Below are 23725 nucleotides of genomic sequence, written 5' to 3'. Positions count from 1 at the left end.
GCTAAGAAGAGACTCTAAGGTTGATATGAGAGGAGATAGGATTGGGTTTGGTAACAAGGGAAAAGGACGAGTCTTTGGCTAGTGGGGAATCCTGACAGTTTTCCTAACTACTAGCAGTTTGAATATTCAAAGTCTTTGAATTTTATAGTTGGATATGTTTAAAAGTATGCTATAGTGGCCACATTTATCTTTTCTGCTCCTAATCTTCTAAAAAAATTGAATTTGGAATTGTTTGTTTGAGGTGTGAATATTACTGTATACATATCATATGGACATCTACAAATGTCACCTAAGTATTCACAATGCTAATGGCATTTCTACATATAAAAGGCTTGAGAGTTGCATCTATTGATAGCAGACATCAAATAAATATTCCATGTAGGGATGCTAATCATGTATGTGGATCAAAATTCACTAAGCATTACCCTTCTAAAGCTTGAATTCTGCTCTAGAAGACCCAGATTGATCCTGGAGGAGTCCATAGCTCAAGTGATTTTCTTTATTAATCATCTTTAATTTTTATTGAATAAAATCATTCATAACTCAGAAGGTTCATGACATAGATTATTCATTTTGATCCACAATTGACGGAACAACTTTGAGAAAAATAGTTAAGGAAGATATTATTTCGCTATAGTTCGAGGGTGTATATGCAATTATCATCAACAGATTCGCATAGGTTAGAGAAATCTCAAAGACCGGTCAGGTTCAATGAATCGAATCAATCCATCTTCCAATTCAAAAAGTCTCTTTCCTCTTCGCCATTTGCGAATCCTAATCTCTAGTTTCCTTCTTTCAGCTGCTCCAAAACCCTAATACCCATGGATTCGAGCGATGGGTTTAGGCCCCTCGACGGGAAGTCGCTGGGGGAATACATCAAGAAGACGCCCGCCCTCGTCGCCCAATTGGGTAATCAGGTGGATGATCTCACGATCAAGGAAGTCGGTGACGGCAATCTCAACTTCGTCTACATCGTCACCGGCCCCGCCGGTTCCTTCGTCGTCAAGCAGGTTAGAATTTTGCCTTCATGGCAAATCAGATGTTCTTGAAATGATCCTAATAGAAGATATGTGGATCTTCGCTTGATTTGGGTTTGGCTTCTTGGCAGAGCTCTATTTGAAAGGATACTTATATAAGGGTGAGTGGTAGATAGAAATCTCTTAGGCAGTAAGTTCTTGATAAGTGGCGGACTGACGATGCTGGTTTCTTGGGGGATTTGTTGCTGAAAATTCAAGATCCACCAGCTTTAGTTTTAAGGTCAAGATGGATATTTCAAATTTGACAATTTATTAAAATCATCTTTCTTGTGAGAGAGAATTAAGTAATTTCAGTATATTGAAAGGCGGCTAAAGATGGCGGATGTCTAGCACCCAGGCGGAAGGTGGGTGACAAAGCGGGTGATAATGATGTCTAGCATTTTTAATATTAATTTTTTAAAATAAATAAATAATCATATATAATACAGATATTTAGTATAAAGTTATATGTATATAATATAGTATATATCAAGAAATAGCAATTAATTCCTCTAACATCTAACTGTCTAGCATAACATATTGAAGTGTATTTCAGCAATTGACAAATTAAGAAATTAAGATAGTTAAAAAACAAATCTTCTTGCATAATAGTAATTCGATATTAGTGTTTGACATGGTGGGAAGAAGTGGAGAGAGTGAGAGAGAATGAAAGAGAGTGGGAGAGTGAGAGAGAGAGAGAGAGGGAGAGAGGAGAAAGATAGTACCATTGCTTTTTGCTGCCGTCCGTAGTCGTACGTTGCCATCCACAATAACTCAAAAGAGGAGGATTGAGAGAGGAGAGAAGGACAATTGATGCCACCTTTGCCGATTGGTTGCCGCTTGCTACTGCCTTCATTGCTGCCTGCCATGGAAGGTTTTTACAGTATTGTGAGAGAGAGAGAGAGAGGAGCAAAAGAGGAGAGTTGAGGTTTTTTTCTTTATATAAAGGTTAGTAATTAATCCTATCTGCTTCACTTGAATCTGGCCCGCTTCATTAGTTGGCGCGCTGAACTACTCAGCCTACCTAGTTCTTTTTAGTGCCTAGGCGGCAACCCGTTTTTCACTTATGCCAACGTGGCTAGTGGAGCAACCTGTGCGTCACCTTGACATGGCGGCTGCCAAATTCAATGCATTGAGTAATTTAATGATTAAAATCTTGAAACAAATCATAGAATTTGATGATACTCTGCTGCTTCTCTCTGTTTTCTTTTCTGAGTTTCTCTTTAATAAAGTTAAAGCAACCATCAAGTAAAAGAGAGAGAGGAGAGAGGAGAAATAATTTTTGCCACCGTCCATAGTCGTCCGCTGCCATCCACAATAGCTCGGAAGAGGAGGATTGAGAGAGGAGAGAAGGACAATCAATGCAACCTTTGCCGACTGGTCGCCGCTTGCTACCACCTTCATTAAAATTTTCAAAATTTTAATTTTTGGTTTTTATTTTTTGTTAGAATTCAAAACTTACAAGGATAAGATTTGGTGCAATATTTTGACTATGGACATGGGTCAAATTATCCTTGGAACGCCTTGACTATTTGATAATGATATTCATATTTATGGTCGTTCAAATATTTGCATGTTTGAACACGAGGGTAAAATCAAAATTTTCCCTCGTAGCCTAGAAATGACAATGCTGAAAAAAAGTCTACTCTCATCCAATCTGATAGTAGAGTCAACTTGATTAGTGCCCGAAGCATTAAGCGTGAGATGAGTAAAGAAACTTCTATTATAATTCTTGTTGCTCGAGAGATTCTGAACGAGCCTAATGAGTTGATTCCTCTTAATGTCACTCTCGTGATTGAGGAATTCTTGAATGTTTTCTCTAAGAATCTTTCGAATAAATTACCATCAATGCTAGACATTCAGCATGCTATTGATTTCGTCCCGGGTGCATCTCTTTCCAACTTGCCTTATTACCGACTTAATCCAATTGAACACGCTGAATTTAAACGACAAGTTGACGAACTATTAAGAAAAATCTTTTTGAGGTAAAGTCTTAAGTCTTTGCGCAGTTCCTGCATTGTTAATGTCGAAGAAAGATAGAATTTACCATATGTGCGTTGGATGTCATGCCATTAACGGAATAATGGTAAAATACCATTTTCCCATTCCTCGCTTGGATGACATGTTGGATTTAATGGTATGAGCCACGATCTTTTCAAAGATAAATTTAAAAAGTGGCTATCATCAAATTTAAATACGCCGTGGCAATGAGTGGAAGACGCTTTTAAAACAAAAGATTGATTATATAAATAGAATGTCATGCCTTTTGGTTTGATTAATTCTCCGAGTACTTTCATGGGAGTGTTGACTCAATTATTACGATTCTTTATGGGACAATTTTTAGTCGTATACCCTTATGACATCCATATTTACAATCAATCTCGGGAGCAACACATAGATCATCTTCGTCAAGTCTGCGCTGTCTTGAGGTAAAAACAATTGTACGCGAACCCTAAGAAATGTACTTTTTTAACAAACAAAGTTATTTTCTTAGGTTTTATTAAGTTGTTTTCTTGGGTTTTATTTCGTCTAAACGCTAACAAGGTTAAAATTATTAATGAATGGTCTGAGCCCTGTACCATAGGAGATATAAGAAGTTTTCATGGGCTCGCTATCTTCTATCGTCAGTTTATTAGAGGGTTTAATACCATTATGGCTCCAATAACTGAATGTCTCCAGAAGGGTGAATTTGAGTGGTCAAAGAGTGCCACCAAAGCTTTCTAGAGGAATATAGTGGAAGCTCTCGTCATGTGACTCCTCGATTTTACTGAAATCTTTGAGGTCGCATGTGATGCTTCTAGAATTAGTATAAGTGGAATCCTAAGCCAAAAAGATCATATTAGTGAGGAGCTGAATAAAACTAGGTATCGATATACTACTTACTATAAGGAATTCTATGTTGTGATTCAGTCTCTTCGCCACCGGAGGCATTATTTACTCCCACAAGAATTCATTATTTTTTCTAACCATGATGCTCTTCATGACATCAACTCCTAGAAGAAGTTTAACGTCAAACATGACAGGTGGGTTGAATTTCTCCAAAATTATACATACACCTTGCAATGCAAATCTGGAGTGGAGAACAAAACTGCCGGTGCACTAATCGTCGCATGACCCTTTTTTTCAAAAAATGATTGCGGAGGTAACAGACTTTGATAAATCGTGTTCGGATTTTCATGAAGTTTACAACCTATTAATCGATGGAATGACTCGAAAAAGAGATGGTTTCATCTTGCAGGATGGCTATCTGTTAAACGACAACATGATGTTAGTATGGACTTTGTACTTGGACTTTCTAAGACTAGTCGAAAGCACGACACCATTCTTGTGATAGTGGATCGATTTTTTTAAGACGACCCACTTTATACCCTGTTCTCGAACTTCTGACGCCTCTCGAATTGCGAAACTTTATTTTAATGAAATCGTGAGGCTGCATGGGCTCCTAAAAACCATTGTCTCAGATAGGGATGTGAAATTCACTAGCTATTTTTGAAAAATGCTATGGCATAAAATGGAAACCATGCTTCACTATTCAACTGTTTTCCACCCACAAACTGACGAGCAAACTGAAGTTGTTAATAGGAGTTAGGAACCTACTAAGGACTATTGTCGACTAAAATATAAGGGATTGAGATCAAAAATTGCCAACTGCTGAATTTGCATATAATAATTTAGTTAATAGGTCAATAGGTCTAAGTCCAATTGAGGCAGTATATGATTATAAACCTAGATAGCTTATAGATCTCATTTCTATAACCCATTATCATAGGTTATCTAAATTTGCATCTGCATTTGTATCACATATTTATGATTTGCATAAAAGTAACAAAATTGCTTAAAATAATACTAATCATAAAATTTAAACTTATCTAAGAAGAAGATTAAAAGAATTTCATGTTAGAGATGATGTGATGGTCCGGATACATCCAAAATGGTTTCTTCCTGGAACTGTCAAAAAGTTGCACGCATGAAGTGTCGAATCATTTAAAATTCTCAAGAAAATCAATGATAATGCTTATGTTCTAGATCTACCAAATAATTTCGGCATCAGTTCTACTTTTAGTATTGAGGATCTAGTAGCTTATAAGGTCCAAATTTTACTCCAGATAACCCACTAGCTAGTGAGCCTCCTAATGAGCTTATTTATGAGAGATCCTCTTTACTTTTACTTCCCAACATTCTATCTGTTGGAAAGGACAACCTACATATAGCTTGATTGCCATCATTTAGAGAGGTACTACCCTGATAGCTTAGAGCAGTATGAGAGCAGCAAAGGAGCACATTCGACAAAGTCGAGTTCTCTCCCACCCGGGGAGGATGATGCAGACATCACTGATAGGATATGATGGCGCGTGCACTAGCGCAAGAGGCACAAATATTTGATAATTCCCCTATAAGGATTTGGTTATGATTGATTTTATATTTTTCTTTTTATAGGGTGCCTTTTGTTTATTTCCATTATAGGTCTATACATAAACCCGTTGTATTTTCTCTTGAGGTGAATGAAGATTGTTTGATTTGCTCTTACTTTGGGGAAATTGGTGTGAAACCATTTTAAGGGTGGAGGTATGAAACCTTATTCCTCTTCTCTCTTTGTTTCCTCCATCTCCTTCTCTCCACCACGTTTTACATCAAATGTGTTTTGGGTTTAAGTCTAATGGGTTGGTGGGGGTGACTAATGGGTTTAAGTGAGTTTGGATTGGGTTTGAAGTATTTGGTTAATGAATTTTAGTTCGATTGAGAGGGCTTCAATTTAGTGGGTAAGGGTTTGGTTGAGTGAGAGGGTTTAGGCTGAGGTTAATTTGGTTGGATTGGGTTCAGTTAGGGGAGAGGGAATTTTGAATATTAAGATATGGTAGAGAGAAGAAAAAGGAAGTTTGGTGGAAAGTTGAGAAAATAGGGTATTTGTTGGGATCCTAAAAGAAACATAATAGCCAAATTTTTGTTTAATCTATGACAAAAAGAAAGATGGATCTAAGTAATAGATCATTAAAAGATACCAGAGCAAATAACTTTTGAAGATCTTTGAATCTTATTTGGTGATTCTGCAATGGCAACAGATTTCTCTTGTTCCTTATCGTGTATTGGATTTCTTAGCATTTCAGTGTTTGTGAAGCGATCGGTCGGGCGAAGAACAAATGTGGGACAACATAGAATCTGAGAGGACGGGCGTCCATAAACTAGGATCTTTTATTCTGATACCAAAAATGATGCAAAACATGGTGGAGAGAAGATGGAATATAACTCAAAGAGATAGAAGAGAAATTGGATTTCAGACCTCCACACTTAAAATGGTTTCACACCAATTTTCACAAAGGAGAGCAAATCAAATAATCTTCTTTAACCTCAAAAATAAATATAATGGGTCTATATATAGACCTCTAATGGAAATAAGCAAACGTTACCCTAAATAAATACAAAATACAAAATCAATCATAAATATCATGTAATAAATAAACTCGAGCATAACCAAATCCCTATAGAAGGGATCATCAAATGTCAGCGCCTTCTGCATTAGTATACACGCTATCATGTCCTATCAAAAATGTCCGCATCACCTTGCTATTACTTTGACAAACTACCCTTAACCTTAGACTATAACTTATGTACCTCTATGAACGAAGTTACAAAATCACCCCCTAAGACACTTTCTAATCAAACTACACACCATTAACCAAATATACTAAAACATACTTTAGAAAAATGTTCTTGAAGGAGTTTGGATTTTGTAATGGTTTTTTTATTTATTTAAGGGCATTATTGAAGTTAAATGAACGGGAAAAATGGAAGATAATGGTACTTTAGGTAATTTAGTAGGTAAACTTAGTGTTTTTGATAGAACATTCCTATTTAGATACCATTTCGTCATAGATTGGTTATTTTAAAATTTAAATTAACCTTGGCCTTGGGTATGATACAATTATTGGCAAAAGTAAGGATTCGAATTTTAAATAGCTTAAGGATAAGGTGCCAATCACAGCATCACTAAATGTAGGATATTATTTCAAACTTTTCCTATTTTCAATTGAGTTTAATAAACTGCTAAGGTATATGTCCAGGTCCATGAAATGCAACATATATTAATGTGAATTTTTAAGCCTCCGTTCATTTGTGGAATAAGAATTAACTTTTTCTGAAATAAGCCTCCTTATATTGGTATAATAACTAAAAAATCATTTAGGCTCATATTACTATAATAATTATTATTTCTCTCCTCTCACTTTATACCACAAATTAATAATAAAAAGATTACATATTTGCACTTGAGAGGACAACACCCAAATCAACTTGTCATTTTATTATTATACTCTCTCTCTCAAAGTTCACATCAAGTGTACTATCTTTTTAAGGTCACATTAAGTGTACTCTTCTCTCTCTCTTTCTCTTAAAAGCCTGCACTACATATATAAGTTTGCATTGCATGGCATGGCAAAAAGCTCGCACTACATGGTAAAAAATATGCACTGTTTATGTAAATCCACACTGTATATAGAGGTGATCATTGGGCGGGCCTTGGTTGGGTTTGAGCCGGGCCTATCGGGCCAACCGAGCTGGGCACTGTGTTTGCCAGTCCGCCCGCGAATGGGTCGGGCCAGATCGAATTCGGGCCGGTCTAGAATGTCTAGCCCGATACCGCCCATTGGCCCGTGAGAGAGCGGACTAGCCGTGCCAGGCTCCGCCTTCTTCCTCTCCTGCTCTAGCTTCTTCCTCCCCTCCGATACCCTAAAAGACCCTCTCAACCCCTTAGTGAGGCAATCCGGCTTGCGATGATCTCTCCACGCCTATATCCTCACTAGTAGAAGCTGCTTCCTTTCTCTAATTACTTCCCAATAACTACCTCGCATTTTGTTCCTATAGCTCTCAGGTGTTATATAAGAGACGTATATAAACCTATTGTGATTTCGTTGGGGCAATTTGTTGAATAGGTAGAAGGCAAGGTTAGGAGAAAGATGGAAGAGAGAAGAGGGCGAAAATTGAAAGATGCGAGGGATCACCTACTGGTTGGTGGAGCACCCGGCGATTGTAAAATTCCGATAAAGCCACACCCAATCTTTCATCTCCATATGGTCTTTTCCTTGTGTCGTCCCTCGTCTTCTACTTCCTCGTCGCCCTCCTCATCCACCTCCCCCACGTCTTCGGCCGCCGGCGCCCAATTCACCTCAGTCCCTTCCCCGTGGCCCACTCTCTCGTCGTCGCCGTCTCTTCTGCCGCCATCTTCCTCGGTCTTCTCCTCTCCTCCCTCGTCAAGATCCGTTACTCGCAGTGGTCTTTGTGCGGTCGGAGTCGCTCCACCCCGCTCTAGTTGCTCCTCTGCTTCCCCCTCGGTACTACTGTTCCCGGAACCTTTCTCATTCATAGTGGAGAGGACTCCTTTATATAAGATTTATGCGTCTCCTGAAACATCCACCACTGTTCTTGGAGAGAGAGAGAGAGATGGAGAGAGGGTGGGAGAGAGAGATGTTTGCAGCTACTTATATCTCAGGGCCAAGCCTACTGACCTATAGCAACCCCTTCGGTCGCATTTTCTTCTAGTCCTACGCCTAAATTCCTAAATTTAATGGGATCACCTCTATATCAGTGATTTTAATCGTCGGATCATTCTAACTGTCGGATCTGAGTGACTTTTAGCAAAAAATAAATGAAGTAAATGGAAATAAATGAGTAGTTATTAAAAAACAAATGAGTGAATGGAAAGATATTTTCATAATTAAACAAATAGTTATACAAAAAATAGGAGGATTTTTTTTTTGCATCACTATAGAATGGGCACATCCCAACTAGGTTGGCACCTACCCAGCTATTTATCATTTGCATAATCCATCTATTAATTGTGAAAAATAAAATAAAATTACATGAATCATTGGGATCTAAAAACTCAAATTCTATATTTTTCAATTGCAAAATGGTTGTGCGATCTAGATTCAACAACATATCAATCTTGCAAGCACATCAGCCTTTAATTGTTTCTTTTCTCAAATATGATCTACATTCATCAATCAATCGCCCGTTTGTACTAAAAGCATATTCCAAAGGTACAGTAGACATATGAATGCTTAATGTATAACAGGCCATAGTGGCAACAATTAAAAATCTCGTCTCATTTATCTTCTACCATACTAAAGTATCTATTTCATCCCAACTTACAAAATAATTGTAATATACTTGAAGCACGATGATTTCCCCTGACATTGATGAAGAAGTTCTCCTCATTTTAAGTCGGGCAAGCAATGACTTCTTAGTGCTACCACTTTTAGGAAGAATAATAGAAGGTAAAGACATAAAGGAAGAAGAACCATATATAATAGGATAATCATTAAAAAGCCTTTCAAAATAACTTTTAATAGTTACAGCACGAGAAACATAGTCTTTTTGTTTATCTTCATATAAACCTTTATGAAAATTTTAAGTTGACGTTTTAATAAACGCCAAAACTAATAAATAAAGGAAAATGTTAAATATTTAGCATATTTAGTTTTCATTTTTTGTAAAACATTATGTAAAGACCGATCATTTTTAAAAGCAATAAAAAGTTGAATAATATTAACAAGTTGCATATCAGCGATCGTAATTGTAGGAGAATAAGAGCTTGACAACATATTAGTAGCATAAAAAAATGTTTTTAAAATATCTTTTATTTTTTCTGCATTTTTCCATTCTAAATCAGTAGGACATTCTAGTTCATTATTAATATCTAAAGAAACATAAGAAATTATAGCCTTTTGATCTTCGAGTACTAATTTTAACAACTCATAAGTAGAGTTCCATCTATATTGTACATCTAATTGAAGTTTTTTAGCTTTTAATCAACACCTTTTGCACATATTTGCAAATATTTATGCTCTTTTTTATGATATATAATTTCCCTAATTTTATGAATTATCTCAGCAATTTCTTTTATGCTACTTTGTACAATTAAATTATAATATGACACATGCATCTATATATAATAATTTACTGCTACAAAGTAAAGGAAGAAATGTTGAAGATTAGAAATTGTGGAATCATTATTAGAATCATTATTAAGAGAGAAAAAAAATCCTATTTTAGATATTATAACTTGTTAACTCTCATCAAGCTTTTTGAACGAAATTATTTATTTTTATATTTCTAATTATCATCAATAAAATCTGTGGTTTTACATATAAAAGACCAACGTTGGCATGAAGTTCAAATATCACTAGGAAAAAAAATTGTAGATTTTAATTTTACAAATATTGAAATTAATTTTTCTTTTTCTTTTGTAAAATATTTTAAAACATCTTTTCTAATTGTGTGACAAGAAATTTTTTTAAAAGCTAGAGCAAAATCTCTTTGTAAACAACCTTCAAATTCTGGATCACCCATAGCATAAGGTTTATTTCTACGAATAATATATTTAACTAATTCTTTACGAGCATTTTCATAATTCTATTGAAAATAAGAAAGATTACTGAAAGCACCTTGATTAAGCAACATTTGACCGATATCAAATTGATATTTTTTATGCTTATTTTTAATATGCTTCATTAGATGAGTAGTGTCATTTATAGTTAATGCAGTAAAATTATGATCACATTGAAGACATTTAGCTCTATAGTTTATAATGTTACCTTAAGCATCTTTCTTTTCATTCTGCGGTTGTAAGATTAATTCAATCTTTGCCCTCCGGTTGCGATTCTATACGAGTATCAAAGGAATCCATATTAACAAATAAGAAAATCACTTGTAATAATAATACCATTATATAGAGAGATCGATCACTTCTTGTTGACCCTTAATTAGCCTCAATTTGCTAATTGCAAGGCAAAACCTTGAAGCCTTCAATTTGGTGAAAATTTGAGAATGTGTGATGAAATTAAGAAGATTTATCATCTATTTATAAGCATGAGAAAAATTAAAAATTACCAAATCACCCCTCTAAACTAGTTTATTTGTGTTAAAAGGGTAAAATGGTTAACGAAATGTAGGTCCTATTTTGATTTTTCATAATATATTTTTAGCTATTTTTAGAATTTTTTACCGTTAGCTTATTTTTTTTTAAAAATATTCTCATTCCAACCTACTTTTAGAAAAAAATAATATGTTAAAAATAATTTAAACAATACAAAGTATTGTACAGCTTTGGTGGGCTAGGCCAATGAGAGAGTTGGGTTTTAAAAAGATTTTAAATGGTACAGAGTATAAAATTTTCATTAGTTTTTATTGTAGCTATAAGGTGGGGCTTACGCCCGGCTGACGGTCAGGCCGAACGGGCAAGCTTGCATGCGGGCTGACGGGCGAGCCAATAGGCGGCCTACGAGTAGGCTTTTTGGCTGGGCTTTTAGGTTGGGCCGATGGGCAAGCTGGGTGGGCAAAGGCTAGCTAGCCCGCGCCACCTATTGGTAGTTCAAGCTCTGGCCGAGCTGGGCTTAGGTCGGTCCAAACAATGCTGTGTCGAGCTGAGCACGGGCGGGGTGGGCCGTTTGATAAGCTCTAACTGTATAGCATGGCAAAAAAAGTCTATACTGCATGGAAAAAAGCTTGCACTTTTCTAATTAAAAGGTACACAAGTAAAGATAAATAAAAATATTATATATGCATTATTACTTTCAATCCATTAAAGGGTATTTTGGTCATTTAGTATGAAATATCACTATTTTCAAGTACAATCTCACTATTCTTTATTACTTTAATATTAACTTAATATCATATCAAATATAATTATTACTCCTTATACTAATATACAACTAAACATTAGAATAACTTAGGTCGATATTAGCTTTCTTCTTCTAGCACAAAATATTGGAGTAGTTCTTCTAGAATTGACTTTATTCCACAAGTAGATAAAGCCTAAAGGTATGCATTGTTGGTTTGTCACCTAATAGTTAACCTTTTGTGTCAACTATTTAAATAGCGTTATACCTAAGGGTGGCAATCGGGTCGGGTTAAGCGGGTTTGGGTTGGGTCAGGTCAACTTTATCTTAACACGAACACGACCAAATTAATAAACGAGTTGCATTTGACAAACACGACTACAATCCTATTATTAAATGGGTAACACGACACGACCCGTCTAACCCGTTTAATAAACGGTTCATATTAACACGACATGTTAACACGACCCATCTAACCCGTTTAATAAAAGAATTGTGTTAACACGACTTGTCTAACCTGTTTAATAAATGAGTCGTGTTAACATGACACGTTAACCCGACCCGTCTAATCTATTTAACACGACACGAATGATACAATAATATTAACCCTATATAAAATTTAATATTTATTAATTTATTTAATATAAATAGTGTATTATACAAACAAAATAACCTATTTTCAATTCAAACTCATACAACATAAAAATAATAATTCTAATAATTCACCATAACACAAATTCATACAACAAAGTTTAGAGATTAGAACAAATTTTCAACTCTATTTTATGGAACAGAGTTTAGAAACAAATTTATACAACAAGTTTTAGTTTTAACTTCAAATATAACAATTTCATGACAATTAGAACAAAATTTACAGTTCACAGTTAATTACAAATTACAAATAGTTTGAAATAAATAAGTAAAATATAAATAGAAAGAAAAGACAATTTCATCCATAACTAATATGAAAGTAAGAGAAACAATATCATGACATAGAAAAGGATGCCACAAATCAATGCATAAAAACTGTAGTAAATCATTGCAATAATTAAACAGATCAAACAAGTAAACAGTAAATCCTTCCGGTCATTATATTGACAATGGCAACCTTCTTCCAATCATTATTGATGTTGGCCAGCACGCCAGCCTTGCAGGATTGGCAATCATAGCAAAGTGTAGATTGATCATTGTTCCATGTGTTACAATCATGGTTAGATGAGTTTGTGGTGGTTTTAGCCCATGAAGTTGCGTTCTGGTAGGTAAACCTACACTCTTGCGGGAGGCTTGCAACATCTAGACTAATAAGTAAAAGAACAATGCAAGGAATTAGTCCGTATGCGAAGCAGCAATCAAGATAAATTCAATAGGGAATACTAAACAATGGATATGTTAAGAAAGAATATGGAAGCACTCATATATTGGCCGGCAGAGTAGCATCATTGGTAAGAACATAATGATAATATAGTAAGCTACAATAGACATTAAAGGCACAAGTATGACACTCTCCATTGAGGGTAAGAAAGAAGTAAAGGGCTACAACACCAAATAAGTGATCAAAAGACCAAAAACATCAAGGTGGAATGGCACTAAGTAATCATCAAACAAGTGAACCACAGGTTCTACTATGCGGCTATATGAAAGTTAGAAAAGCAAATTGGTATAGATTGTCTCAATAGTTGATGCAGGATTGTTTACATGCATTGATATCTAAACAGTAGGTGGAAATTCTTTTCCAGCTTCAATTGGTCTAATTGGTAGTTGGCATGAAACATATGAATCTATTGACAAAAAGCAATGGAAGAAAGATAAAATAAATATATAACAAAAGGAACAACTGCAATCAGCACTCGGAATATTCTCATCATATTCTAAAGCAGAACACCCAAAATCAAACAGATGGACTCGAGCAAAACTGAGGGTCTAATTAGAGAATAGTAATAAAAGACAAAAAAACAACTGAATTCGACATCTAAAAAATCCACCTCTGATAACAATTGCTAATCCATCTCGACCTGTAGCTCTTCCCTATGATTAAAAAGAGCACACTTGGAGGTAGCAATGGAGTTGGCCTACAGCTCTTCCCTTTCTCTCACTAGATTCCCCTTTCTAATTTAATGGAAGAAGACCTATCTCGCCAGTCCCTGGTCGTAGCAATGGAGTTGGCCTTGAAGGAAGACAAGAGAAACCCATCTCTGTTGTAGATATCTGCGGCTCCTGGCCCATCCCCTTTATCTCTCAATCCAAGATTGACGGCAAAAAAAAAAGTCTTTTTCTAAAAGTTACCCAGAAATAAAGAAATAATCTTCATAAGAACACTCTCGGTGAAGATCTAGCATCCAAAAGCAAGAACAAATAGCCAATAATCAACTAAGAACTTGCACAGCTCACCCATTTGCGTCAAAAACATCCCTTGAGATCTTCATCTTCTTACTCGCCTCCTTATACAAATTGTCGAGGCTACAAACTAGAGTTGTGCAATTTGTTGTTCTCTTACATTAGAAGGATTGTTGTCATTGGGGTTTACATGCAGTAGTTCAAGAAAAGGAACCGCTCTTGTGGGTTGGGTCACCTCTCTCTCTCTCCTCTCTTCTCTCTCTTTTATTTCTGAAGTAATGTAGCAGACGGTAGACAGAGGTGTAGAAGGAAGCACCACGGCGGGCGGTAGATGGAGGCTGAGACGGAGACGAAGATGCTTAGGGCAAATGGTAGGCGGAGGGAGAGGCACCGCGGAGACAAAGGTAGGCGAATATTTTTCCCCTTTTCGATGAGGCGACTGGAGGAAGAGTGGAGAGGTGTGTGTGAGTGAGTTAGGGGTTTTAGTTTTTACATATATATAACGGGTTGGCGAGTTGGCGAGTTGGCGAGTTGACCCGAACCGACTTGTAAACTTAAATGGGTCAAAATGGGTCGGTAGTATAAATTCAAACACGACCCAATTATTAAACGGGTTAGGTGGGTGGACCTGTTTACGACCCAAACCCGATTAGACTAAACTCAAACCCAATTAAGAGCTGAATTATCGTGTCGGATCAAATTTTGCTACCCCTAGTTATATCAGAGGATTTGGAGGAGGAATTCAAATCCCACCAAGCTTACCTTATCATTAAATAGAAAATCTTCACCCAATTAATTTAAGTCTACTTCTTGGGCCTTTCAAAACATCTCAAGCCCAGAACTGAAAAGGAATATAGGAATAAAATAAATAAAAATTATCGTTCTCTAACAGCTAAAGTTTTTCAAATAGTCGATAAGTTGGCGCAAATAAAATGATCGTCTCTCATGTTTCTCTTCATCCATGCATGCCTTTTTTTTGTTTTTCAGTAAAAGTCTGTAGACAATCCATGCATGCCTTGAAAGATTTTTGATAAGGTATGGCATGCTATGTCTTGTTTGCAATCATGCTCGCTATCAACATGAGATGTTTTTTTGATCCCATTGCTGTGTGCATTATTTTCTTTATCCAGAAGGAAACAATTCTGTCTTTCTTCTAACTGTTTGACTATCATTCTTGGAAATTTTCTCCATGTCTCTCCATTGTCTGATATCAACTTTTGAGATTTTGGATTCCCTTACTAAATTTCTGTTCTTACTGATACTCAGATTTTCTCATCTTTTCTTGTATCTATATGATAGGCTCTGCCATATGTTCGCTGTGTGGGTGAGTCATGGCCTATGACAAAAGAACGTGCATATTTTGAAGCATTGGCCTTAAAGGGGCAAGGCCATTTGTGTCCCGATCATGTACCAGAAGTTTACCATTTTGATCGGCCTATGTCTTTGATTGCCATGCGATACTTGAAGCCTCCACACATAATTTTACGAAAAGGGTTGATTGCTGGAATAGAATATCCATTGCTTGCTCAACATATGGCAGAGTATATGTCAAGGACACTCTTCTTCACTTCTCTTCTTTACCGTTCCACGACAGAGCATAGACGTGCAGGTATATTTGAACTTGAACATAGGTCATCTAATTTTTCATTTGTTAGTCTATACTTCTTGACTTTAAGTTTTCATAAATATAGTCAAGCATATCTCGACATGTATCTCCTGAATGGAACCACCAATTTGGATTATTCTTGGAGTCATCTTGCGATATCATTACATAAACTGCTTAGTTTAATATCTAACGCAACATTTAAGAAGAAAAGGTTGTAATGCATAAGTTGTCAAATACATCTAGTGTTTATCTTGAATTCTTGATTTGTTCTTTAGGGTAGGTTAGCCTGGATGAATCTCATGCAAATGTTACTTTTCTAGATTTTTTTTCTTTTCCTCTTATATAGTCATATTAGATTTAACCAAATTCCAACAAGATTTATCTTAAAACAAGCAAACAACAAAATCTCCTAGATTTTAAGAGTGTTAACCAAATATGACACTCTAAACAAATCTAAATTTTAGCTAAAAAGTACATCCAAAACTAAAAAAATTAATAAAATCTAACTCTCATAATTTGCTTTTGCTATGCAAATCTTGAATTAAGATTATCTTCATAATCTGGATCTTTTAGAAATTCTCTTTGTAAGATAACTTGATCAATATGTTAGATTTCCTTCATGATTGAATCTGCTAGATCTGAATTTACTTTGATATCAAATTGATGTGGCCTAGGGATGAGCAAACATGCTGATATGTGGAAATATAAGGAGGTACTTAGATGCACGCCTAATGAGAAAAGATAGGGCCTCAATGAGTTCCTTTTTTTTTTGTGTGTGTGTGTGCCTCTAAGTATCATTTCCATACTACCATGGCTAGATAGATAGAAAATATAGAAAAGAAGTAGATAACTCACCAAAGATGTAGGGGGAAAAGATCAAGCCCACTTAGCTGTGTGGGAAAGAAGACTCACCTGATCTGGGTGAGAAGAAGAAAGCCCCACCTAGATTGTGGGAAACAAAGACATCGTGGAATCCACCACAAAAGAGAGAAGAAAGGAGGAGAAGAGGGAGGAAATAGATATCTTGTGGTATCCTTCACAAAAGTGATCATTTTCAATTTTTCTCTTCATTTTCAGAATTTTCATCATCTCTATATATAGAGATGAGGAGATTACATCAAACCACAACTTAAAACTATTTGGATCTTTCTTAATCTAATCTATAACTAAACTAAGAGTTGAAGTTAAAAATCAACCAAATCCGAGCAATAATTATATAAAAACAAGTTAACAATAAAATCTAGGATTTTATAAAATTTAACCAAATACATACGAAAATCAAAATAAATGAAAAATCTAATTGTCATCACAGCTTAGTTGGATGCTTAGAGTTGAGAGAAGTTTATAAGAATTGTCTGCATGAAGACATGGATCTAGAAGAGGAGAAGAAAAGAAAGGGTCCCAAGGAGATCCTCATTTGGACTACAAAAGAGGCAGTGTGTGATTGATGTCCGGATCTCAACCTTTATTTAAGGAAGGTCCATCCAGCAGTTGTATTGATTTAGGCATGAGCTAGGAGATGATCCTAGGTTCTTTATCACTGATTCTTAACTTGCAACTACCAATTGAAATGTTATAATTAGTCAGCTGGTGAGTGGAGAGACCTACCTTAATGGTTTTGCATTAAGTACTGGATTTATTTGTAAGTGATCTATGTTTTGCAACTTTGTGAATTTTTAACAGTATGTGGTAGAGGTGTTTTGTTATCATCCCATTAGAGTATTGCATAACTCTCATATTTATTATCATCTTGTTAACACGGATTTCAATTGCAAATGCAGTTGCGGAATTTTGTGGTAATGTGGGGCTATGTAGGCTCACTGAGCAAGTTGTATTTTCAGACCCTTATAAGGTTGCACAGTATAATCACTGGACTTCTCCTTATCTTGATCATGATGCTGAAGCAATTCGGGAAGATGATGTGCTAAAGATTGAAGTGGCAGGATTAAAGTCAATGTATTAAGCTATCGTAGAATCACGTTTCTCATATCATGCTTTCAATCTGAATACATGGGGCTTCTATCTTAATTTGTGGTTTGCATTGAAAGTGACAACGATTTACCTACCTGTAGGTTCTGTGAGAGAGCACAAGCTTTAATTCATGGAGATCTCCATACTAGTTCTGTTATGGTGACCATTGATTCTACTCAAGTTATTGATCCAGAATTTGCTTTTTATGGTCCTATGGGCTTTGATATAGGTGCCTTCTTAGGGAATTTGATTTTGGCCTACTTTGCACAAGACGGGCATGCTGATGAAGGAAATGACCGTAAAGTATGTGTGCAATTTCTTTTATAAAGAAAATTAAGTTTAATTGCAGTTACCTACTTTGTGTTTCCCAGTTCCATAGATGTTCTTGTAATTCACTAGTAAGTTGTAACTAAAGTGGATTGGATCTCCAGCTACTTGATTTTTGTATAATTTTTACATGTAATCAGGAAAATAAAAAGTTTACATGCAACAACATATGAGATCGTCATTTGAATATGAACTTTTACCATGTAATATTTAATGAACTGTGTTATAACTTATAAGTACTTCAGCTCTTCATTCCAAATACTTATATTTTCATTAATTGACTTTGTGACTGCGAATCTAGAAGGAAAGAAACAACAGTGTGGCAGTTAAGGGAAAATATTGTTGTTCTAGAAACTGGGAAGAAGGCCAAATTATTTATGGAGATCGTCAGTCTTCATCCTTTGCTTCAACTGCTATAGTACAGTTTATGATTCTTACTAAGTGATTTTGGTGTTTGCGTCTACTTATTTGAATGAAGCATTTGTTAGTGCTGATGAAGATGCTATCTGTTATAATATCATCATCATTATCCTCATTTTTGAAGCTGTATTCTGTAGTGGCTCAAAATCTAGGGCTCAAGATTCCAAGGAACTTGATTATTTTTTGTAGTAAGGTTTTCTCTTTTTGCAGGCATACAAGCAATGGGTCTTAGGGACGATTGAAGAAACTTGGAATCTTTTTCAGAAGAAGTTCATTTGTCTTTGGGATGAGCACAAAGATGGGAATGGCGACGCATATCCTGCTTCTATATACAATAAGCCAGAACTTCAGCGCCTTGTCCAGCAGAAGTACATGACAGAATTATTTCATGATTCTCTTGGATTTGGAGCTGCCAAAATGATAAGGTAAACCTTTAGAAATCGTATCTCTGTTTTGTCTTTAGTATAATATTCAAATTAATTCAAGCTTGCAGTAGATCTGTTTGCAACAAAGTGACAGAACATATTCGCTTGTACCGATGATGGAATGAGCGAAAGAAGTTCACTTCAGTTTTTAACTATTGTTTATCGCACAATGTTCTCATGTTTTCTTCACCCATGGCTTCTTATAATTCTAAAATGATAATGTTTTGACTTGCCAAATCCTACAAGAAGCTATATACTGGAGGATGGATGATGCTTATCTTATGCTTCAGAAATAAACAATTTCTTGGTGCCAATTGTTGTCTTGAATATTCTTTGTTCTGAGGTAGATAGCCAAGAGGGACCACAAGAAAGAAGTAATTGTCTATTAACTCTATTTAATGGGGAATTGTTGACGGTACTCAAGAATGGCCGTGGCAGTGGTGGCACAACACTTGGCATAGGATGTGCCAGTGGCACGGCTGTGTGCTGAGCTGTGCTGGTCTTTTTGCGATGTAGAGCCATACTTTTGTAGTTTTCTTATTTTCGTCAATCATCATCAAATTAATTTACTCATTTTTTTAACAAACATAGTATGACAAGTGGAGCTCATTTTTTATAAATTTTTTTAAGTTCCATCAATCATCATCAATCAACTTTAATATGATGTGTTGAATGTTATTATGTGTTTAATCATATTATGGAATGTTTAATAATTAATATCAGTTTTAATGAATGCATTCAATCATATTATGTGTTGAATAATATTTGTATTTGACTATTGCTTTACCTTTAATAAAATAGGTCATTTACAAAAATAATCTAAAGATAAAATACTATAATGTAGATTTTAATGTATATATATTTTTAAACTAAAAACTAAAAATCAATATGCCGAAGATTTAAAAATATCTTTAAATATCCTTAAATTTTATTAAAATTATGTTAAATGTCTGCCAGTGGTACACAAGGGCATGCCGATAGGCACGCCTTATGTTGACCGGCACATATAGTACCTATTTGATAATAAATGGTCTTTTAAAGCAAAGGGAGAATGACTGCCGAAGAAGTTAGTCACATGACTTTACAAAATTGATCAAGTTATTATATTGGTCAGATTACCCCATTTTTCTGCCTTCATATTTTTACAAATTTGATGCATTTGGACCTCAAGTGGAGGCAGGCTGAGGTTGTGGAATTTGTGTAAGGTAACAAAGAGAGCTGGGTGGTCTTTGTGGTTTCCCTTCCCATCTCTCTTTTACTGCCGTAGCAGTGACAACAAGAATCTTAACAATTAGTTCATAAATGAATCACATTAGGTATGCAACTCTGATAGAAAGTACCTAAATCTCTGAAATAATAGAAAGAAAAAAATTGCAGATCCTTTGAATTTTGTTTGTGGGTTAACTCATGGAACCTAGAAGAGCTTACTGACCTTTTCAAAGTCATAAGAATTATTTGTGCTAGAAAATCTTAAATCATAATACTCTGCAAATTGACTGCATATATTGAGTCATTGACTAACATGGTTGAATAAAACTAACATAATATGTCCATAATGGCACATAAAGATTCAGGGACTGCTATCAAGAGGTTATGGAGAAGGGTTTCTAACTTTCTATAGAGAGTTTAGTCAATTTTAACTTGCAATGTTCACAAACGACCCTTCCAATTGCTCTTTGAATCTTCTAGATTGTGAAAAGTTCCATGCTAGGAAGTAGTCTTATTTATTCACTCACTAATGGGTGCATTACATGGAACTTCAGTAGAAAATAACTCAAAGATGTCCCAGCAGAGCTGAAGCTGCTGAACAATATCAAATTAAACCAGAAGATGATGAAATCATCTGAAGTTTGTCTGTGGATTCTGTTCTAGAAACTAAAAGAGCTACAAGGCTTTTTTCAAAGCATCTGTACATTAAGTACTTGTATGAAATCATGCTGAATCCCACTTGCAAATCGATTTAATGAGATGATCAAATTAGATTGAGAATAACCCAGGTGAATGTTGTTAATATGTAATTTTTCTTATGAGTTAGAGATTCAGTTAATTCTAAAAGGAGCTAGATTGTGGATTCATGCTAGAGAATCAAATCAAAGTTAAATCAGCAATAACTGCATATGACCTTTCCAATGACTGTTTGACAGTTCTGATTGAGAGGTGTTTGGTCTGGAGAATCTTATTTACATATGGATCGCATGAAGAATGTAAGTTCCATTGGGAAGAACTCAGAGATTTTCAAGATTCCAAAAAATATCACCTCATTATCAAACTAGGACAGAAGCTTGAGGATCACTTGGAGCTTGTGGCTTCTTTTGTAGAAACTAAAAGCTACAAGACCCTCTCCAAGGTACTAGAAAGAACTTACATTAAGAAGTATTTGTGCTAGAGAAGATTATTGAAGTGCACTGTGCACTTGCAAATCAATTGCATAAAATGTCCAGTATAGGTTGAATTGTTAAAAATAACTAAATTGTCTTCATATTTTCTCAAGATTTCATTTCTTAGTAAGAGGTCAGATTGAGAAGATTCATGATAGAGAATCTACTCAAAGATAACTCATTTATACGAGTGGGTTTAGCATGCAGTTAAAGAAAAAACAACGAAGTTAAAGAAATGTACATTTCTGTCAAGGGTATTTGCTGAATATGTCAAGGAAGGTAACTTATCACCAATTATAAGCTGATTGGAACCAATGACAGTTGGGGAGAAGTTTGAAACCACGGTATATTCGCAAATAGGTCAACTTGAAGAGGTTTCCTGTAAATCAACAAAGCTGATAGCAAGTTGCAATAGGTGCTTCTTAATCATTTTAATTTACTTGAAAAAAAAATCAGAAAAAAAAAGTTTACAGTTTATTTGACACATTATTTTGATCACTGGACACTTTGTATTGCTTTGTTGTAGGCAGGTGATGCTACTGCTTCTAGTAGTACAAAACGACATACTGGCAGATCATTCCTCCTGTGACTAATCTCCCCTAGTAAAAGATATAGGAGATCCTTACCCGAAATCAAGTAGGGTGTTTTAGGGCTAGGAAAATCCATCTTAATATCTTATAGTACACATTAAGCTCATACAAACAACAAACAGTTCCTTTATTTTTTTGTGAAACATCGAGATGAAAGAAACAATTGCAAGTTTTGATGTAGGGAACTGTAGTCAAAGAAGAAAACTGTATGGTGTCCTAAATTTCTCATTTGATGATCAACTTTGTCCTTTCATAGTGATTAAATGGTTACAGTTCATATAGTAAGATAGACATCAAGTAAACCTGCTATATCAAACATTGATCTTCTTATATGTTTTCATTATTGAACTTCCAAAGAGACCTACATCTGTGGATTTCTGCTTTTTCTTCAACCGTCAAAGCCTTCTTGAGTGGAGATTGGGCTGGTCTACTTCCTTTTCATTCCATCTGTAGGATAGCTAAACAGTCTAGTTGTCGAGATACATTGTGATGATCTTTATTTTTCATTGTACAGCCGAAACAGGAGAATAAATCTATGTACCTTAAGTTGAATAATTTGTCTTAGAACTTGTTCTGTTATCAGTGATAATACTCTATAATTATACAGTTCAGATACTTGTCCGTAATCCTCTGGATAAGTGCTAAAATCTGGGTACCTCCTCAAGCTTAAACTAGTTTGTTTTAAATGCAGGAGAATAGTGGGAATTGCTCATGTTGAAGATTTTGAAGCAATTGCCGATGCAGGCAAACGAGCATTCTGCGAACGCGGCGCTCTTGACTGTGGTAAGTTGCTTCTCAAGGAGCGGCATCAATTTAGAACTATCAGTCAAGTTATCTCTGCAATTCAGGAGGTTCGACCGTGTTAGATCTCTGGTAAGTAACTTGGATGATTAGAGAAGTGGCATGGTTTAAGAACTATATTGTCCCTTTTTTAACCAGTATAAGGAGTGCTCAACAAATTTGTATATCATACCGTGGTTATAATCTGCTCTTATTGTATGGGCTGCCTCTCTTAGCACTTGGTATATCACAGTTGCTTCTCTGTTACATTATTGAGCTCAAGTTTGTCTAAATGCAAACAAGTATTTGTCTCGAATTTTGAAGCTAGAGCTGAAGTAATTATCGCAGATCCATTGTAGAACATAAGTAGTGTTGATTCAAAATAAGATATTTGTGAAGAACACATTTGTAGTTGCATCAATGGATTTAGAAATGACATCAGCTAAGAAGCCCCTTGATTCCTTGATGCATGTTTCTTTGTTTGCCGCCATGAATGGCAACATGTAGGACAAGCATGAGTCAATCATATCTTGTTAGTAGTTTGGAGGTCGAGATAAGCCCCTTGATGCATGTTTCACTTGTCTATAGCTAATATTGCCGTCCATGAAGGCTAACCATGACAGCCACTCTTAACACTCAGGCATTTTGATAGAATAGCACAAATTGTATGACATGATATTTTGGAAATAAAATCCCAGCAAGTATGCATCTTATATGTAGCCAATTTGATCGAAGTTTGGCATGGTACAACTTTTTATCTTCTTTTTTCCTTGAGAAAAGTGGGCATAGTCCGGGGTTTTGTAATCTAATTGTATTTAATTTTTATTTATTTATAATAATGGACTTCATTATAAAAAAAAATGCATTAATTATAAAAAATATATGCACTCAGCTAAATTTAAAAAAAAAACTAAATATAATTAAATTTACAAAAGAGCAAAATTATCTTTTGCATGAATACTACTAGCATCTCATAGCTTCTTTCTAAAGGGTGTGATGAATGAAACTTTTCCACTAGTCGACTCCTAAATCTTGAAAGGAAGAAGCCGAGACCAACAATTCCAAAGAGTACTGGAGATGAAGAACATAAAAGCATTAGAAACCTAGTAGGATTTTCTACTAACATTTATCTTATTACTATTGATTCCAGGACACCACATCACTTGAAAACTCGATTATTTGTCCTTAATTATACTACTTTTTAAATTGGTTGATGAACGAAGCTTCAAGCATTGATTCCTAAACCTTTGCCCTTTCATATCATA

General features: G+C 35.3%; 1 protein-coding gene and 1 long non-coding RNA gene across 2 annotated transcripts; one reads left to right on the top strand and one right to left on the bottom strand.

Moving 5' to 3' along the window:
* Window positions 1-635: 635 nt before the first annotated feature.
* On the top strand, window positions 636-22776 carry LOC140788808 (methylthioribose kinase-like). Its single transcript, XM_073138271.1, has 7 exons — window positions 636-706; window positions 800-1010; window positions 15263-15572; window positions 17351-17525; window positions 17642-17843; window positions 18498-18712; window positions 22372-22776. Exons 1-7 carry the CDS (start codon window positions 651-653, stop codon window positions 22544-22546), a joined length of 1344 nt encoding a protein of 447 aa, XP_072994372.1. The 5' UTR covers window positions 636-650; the 3' UTR covers window positions 22547-22776.
* Window positions 12438-14433, bottom strand: LOC140788810 (uncharacterized). The gene is made up of 2 exons (XR_012109096.1): window positions 13612-14433; window positions 12438-12927 (listed from the first exon to the last, which is right to left on the bottom strand). It is a non-coding gene; the product is annotated as an uncharacterized lncRNA (long non-coding RNA).
* Window positions 22777-23725: the final 949 nt, after the last annotated feature.

The sequence above is a fragment of the Typha latifolia genome, chromosome 5 (assembly GCF_019914945.1).
Source record: "Typha latifolia isolate L0001 chromosome 5, TyphaL0001v2, whole genome shotgun sequence".
Taxonomy (NCBI): Eukaryota; Viridiplantae; Streptophyta; class Magnoliopsida; order Poales; family Typhaceae; genus Typha; species Typha latifolia.
The sequence above is the reverse complement of the archived record's forward strand: the minus strand, read 5'-3'. Positions and strand labels throughout refer to the sequence as shown.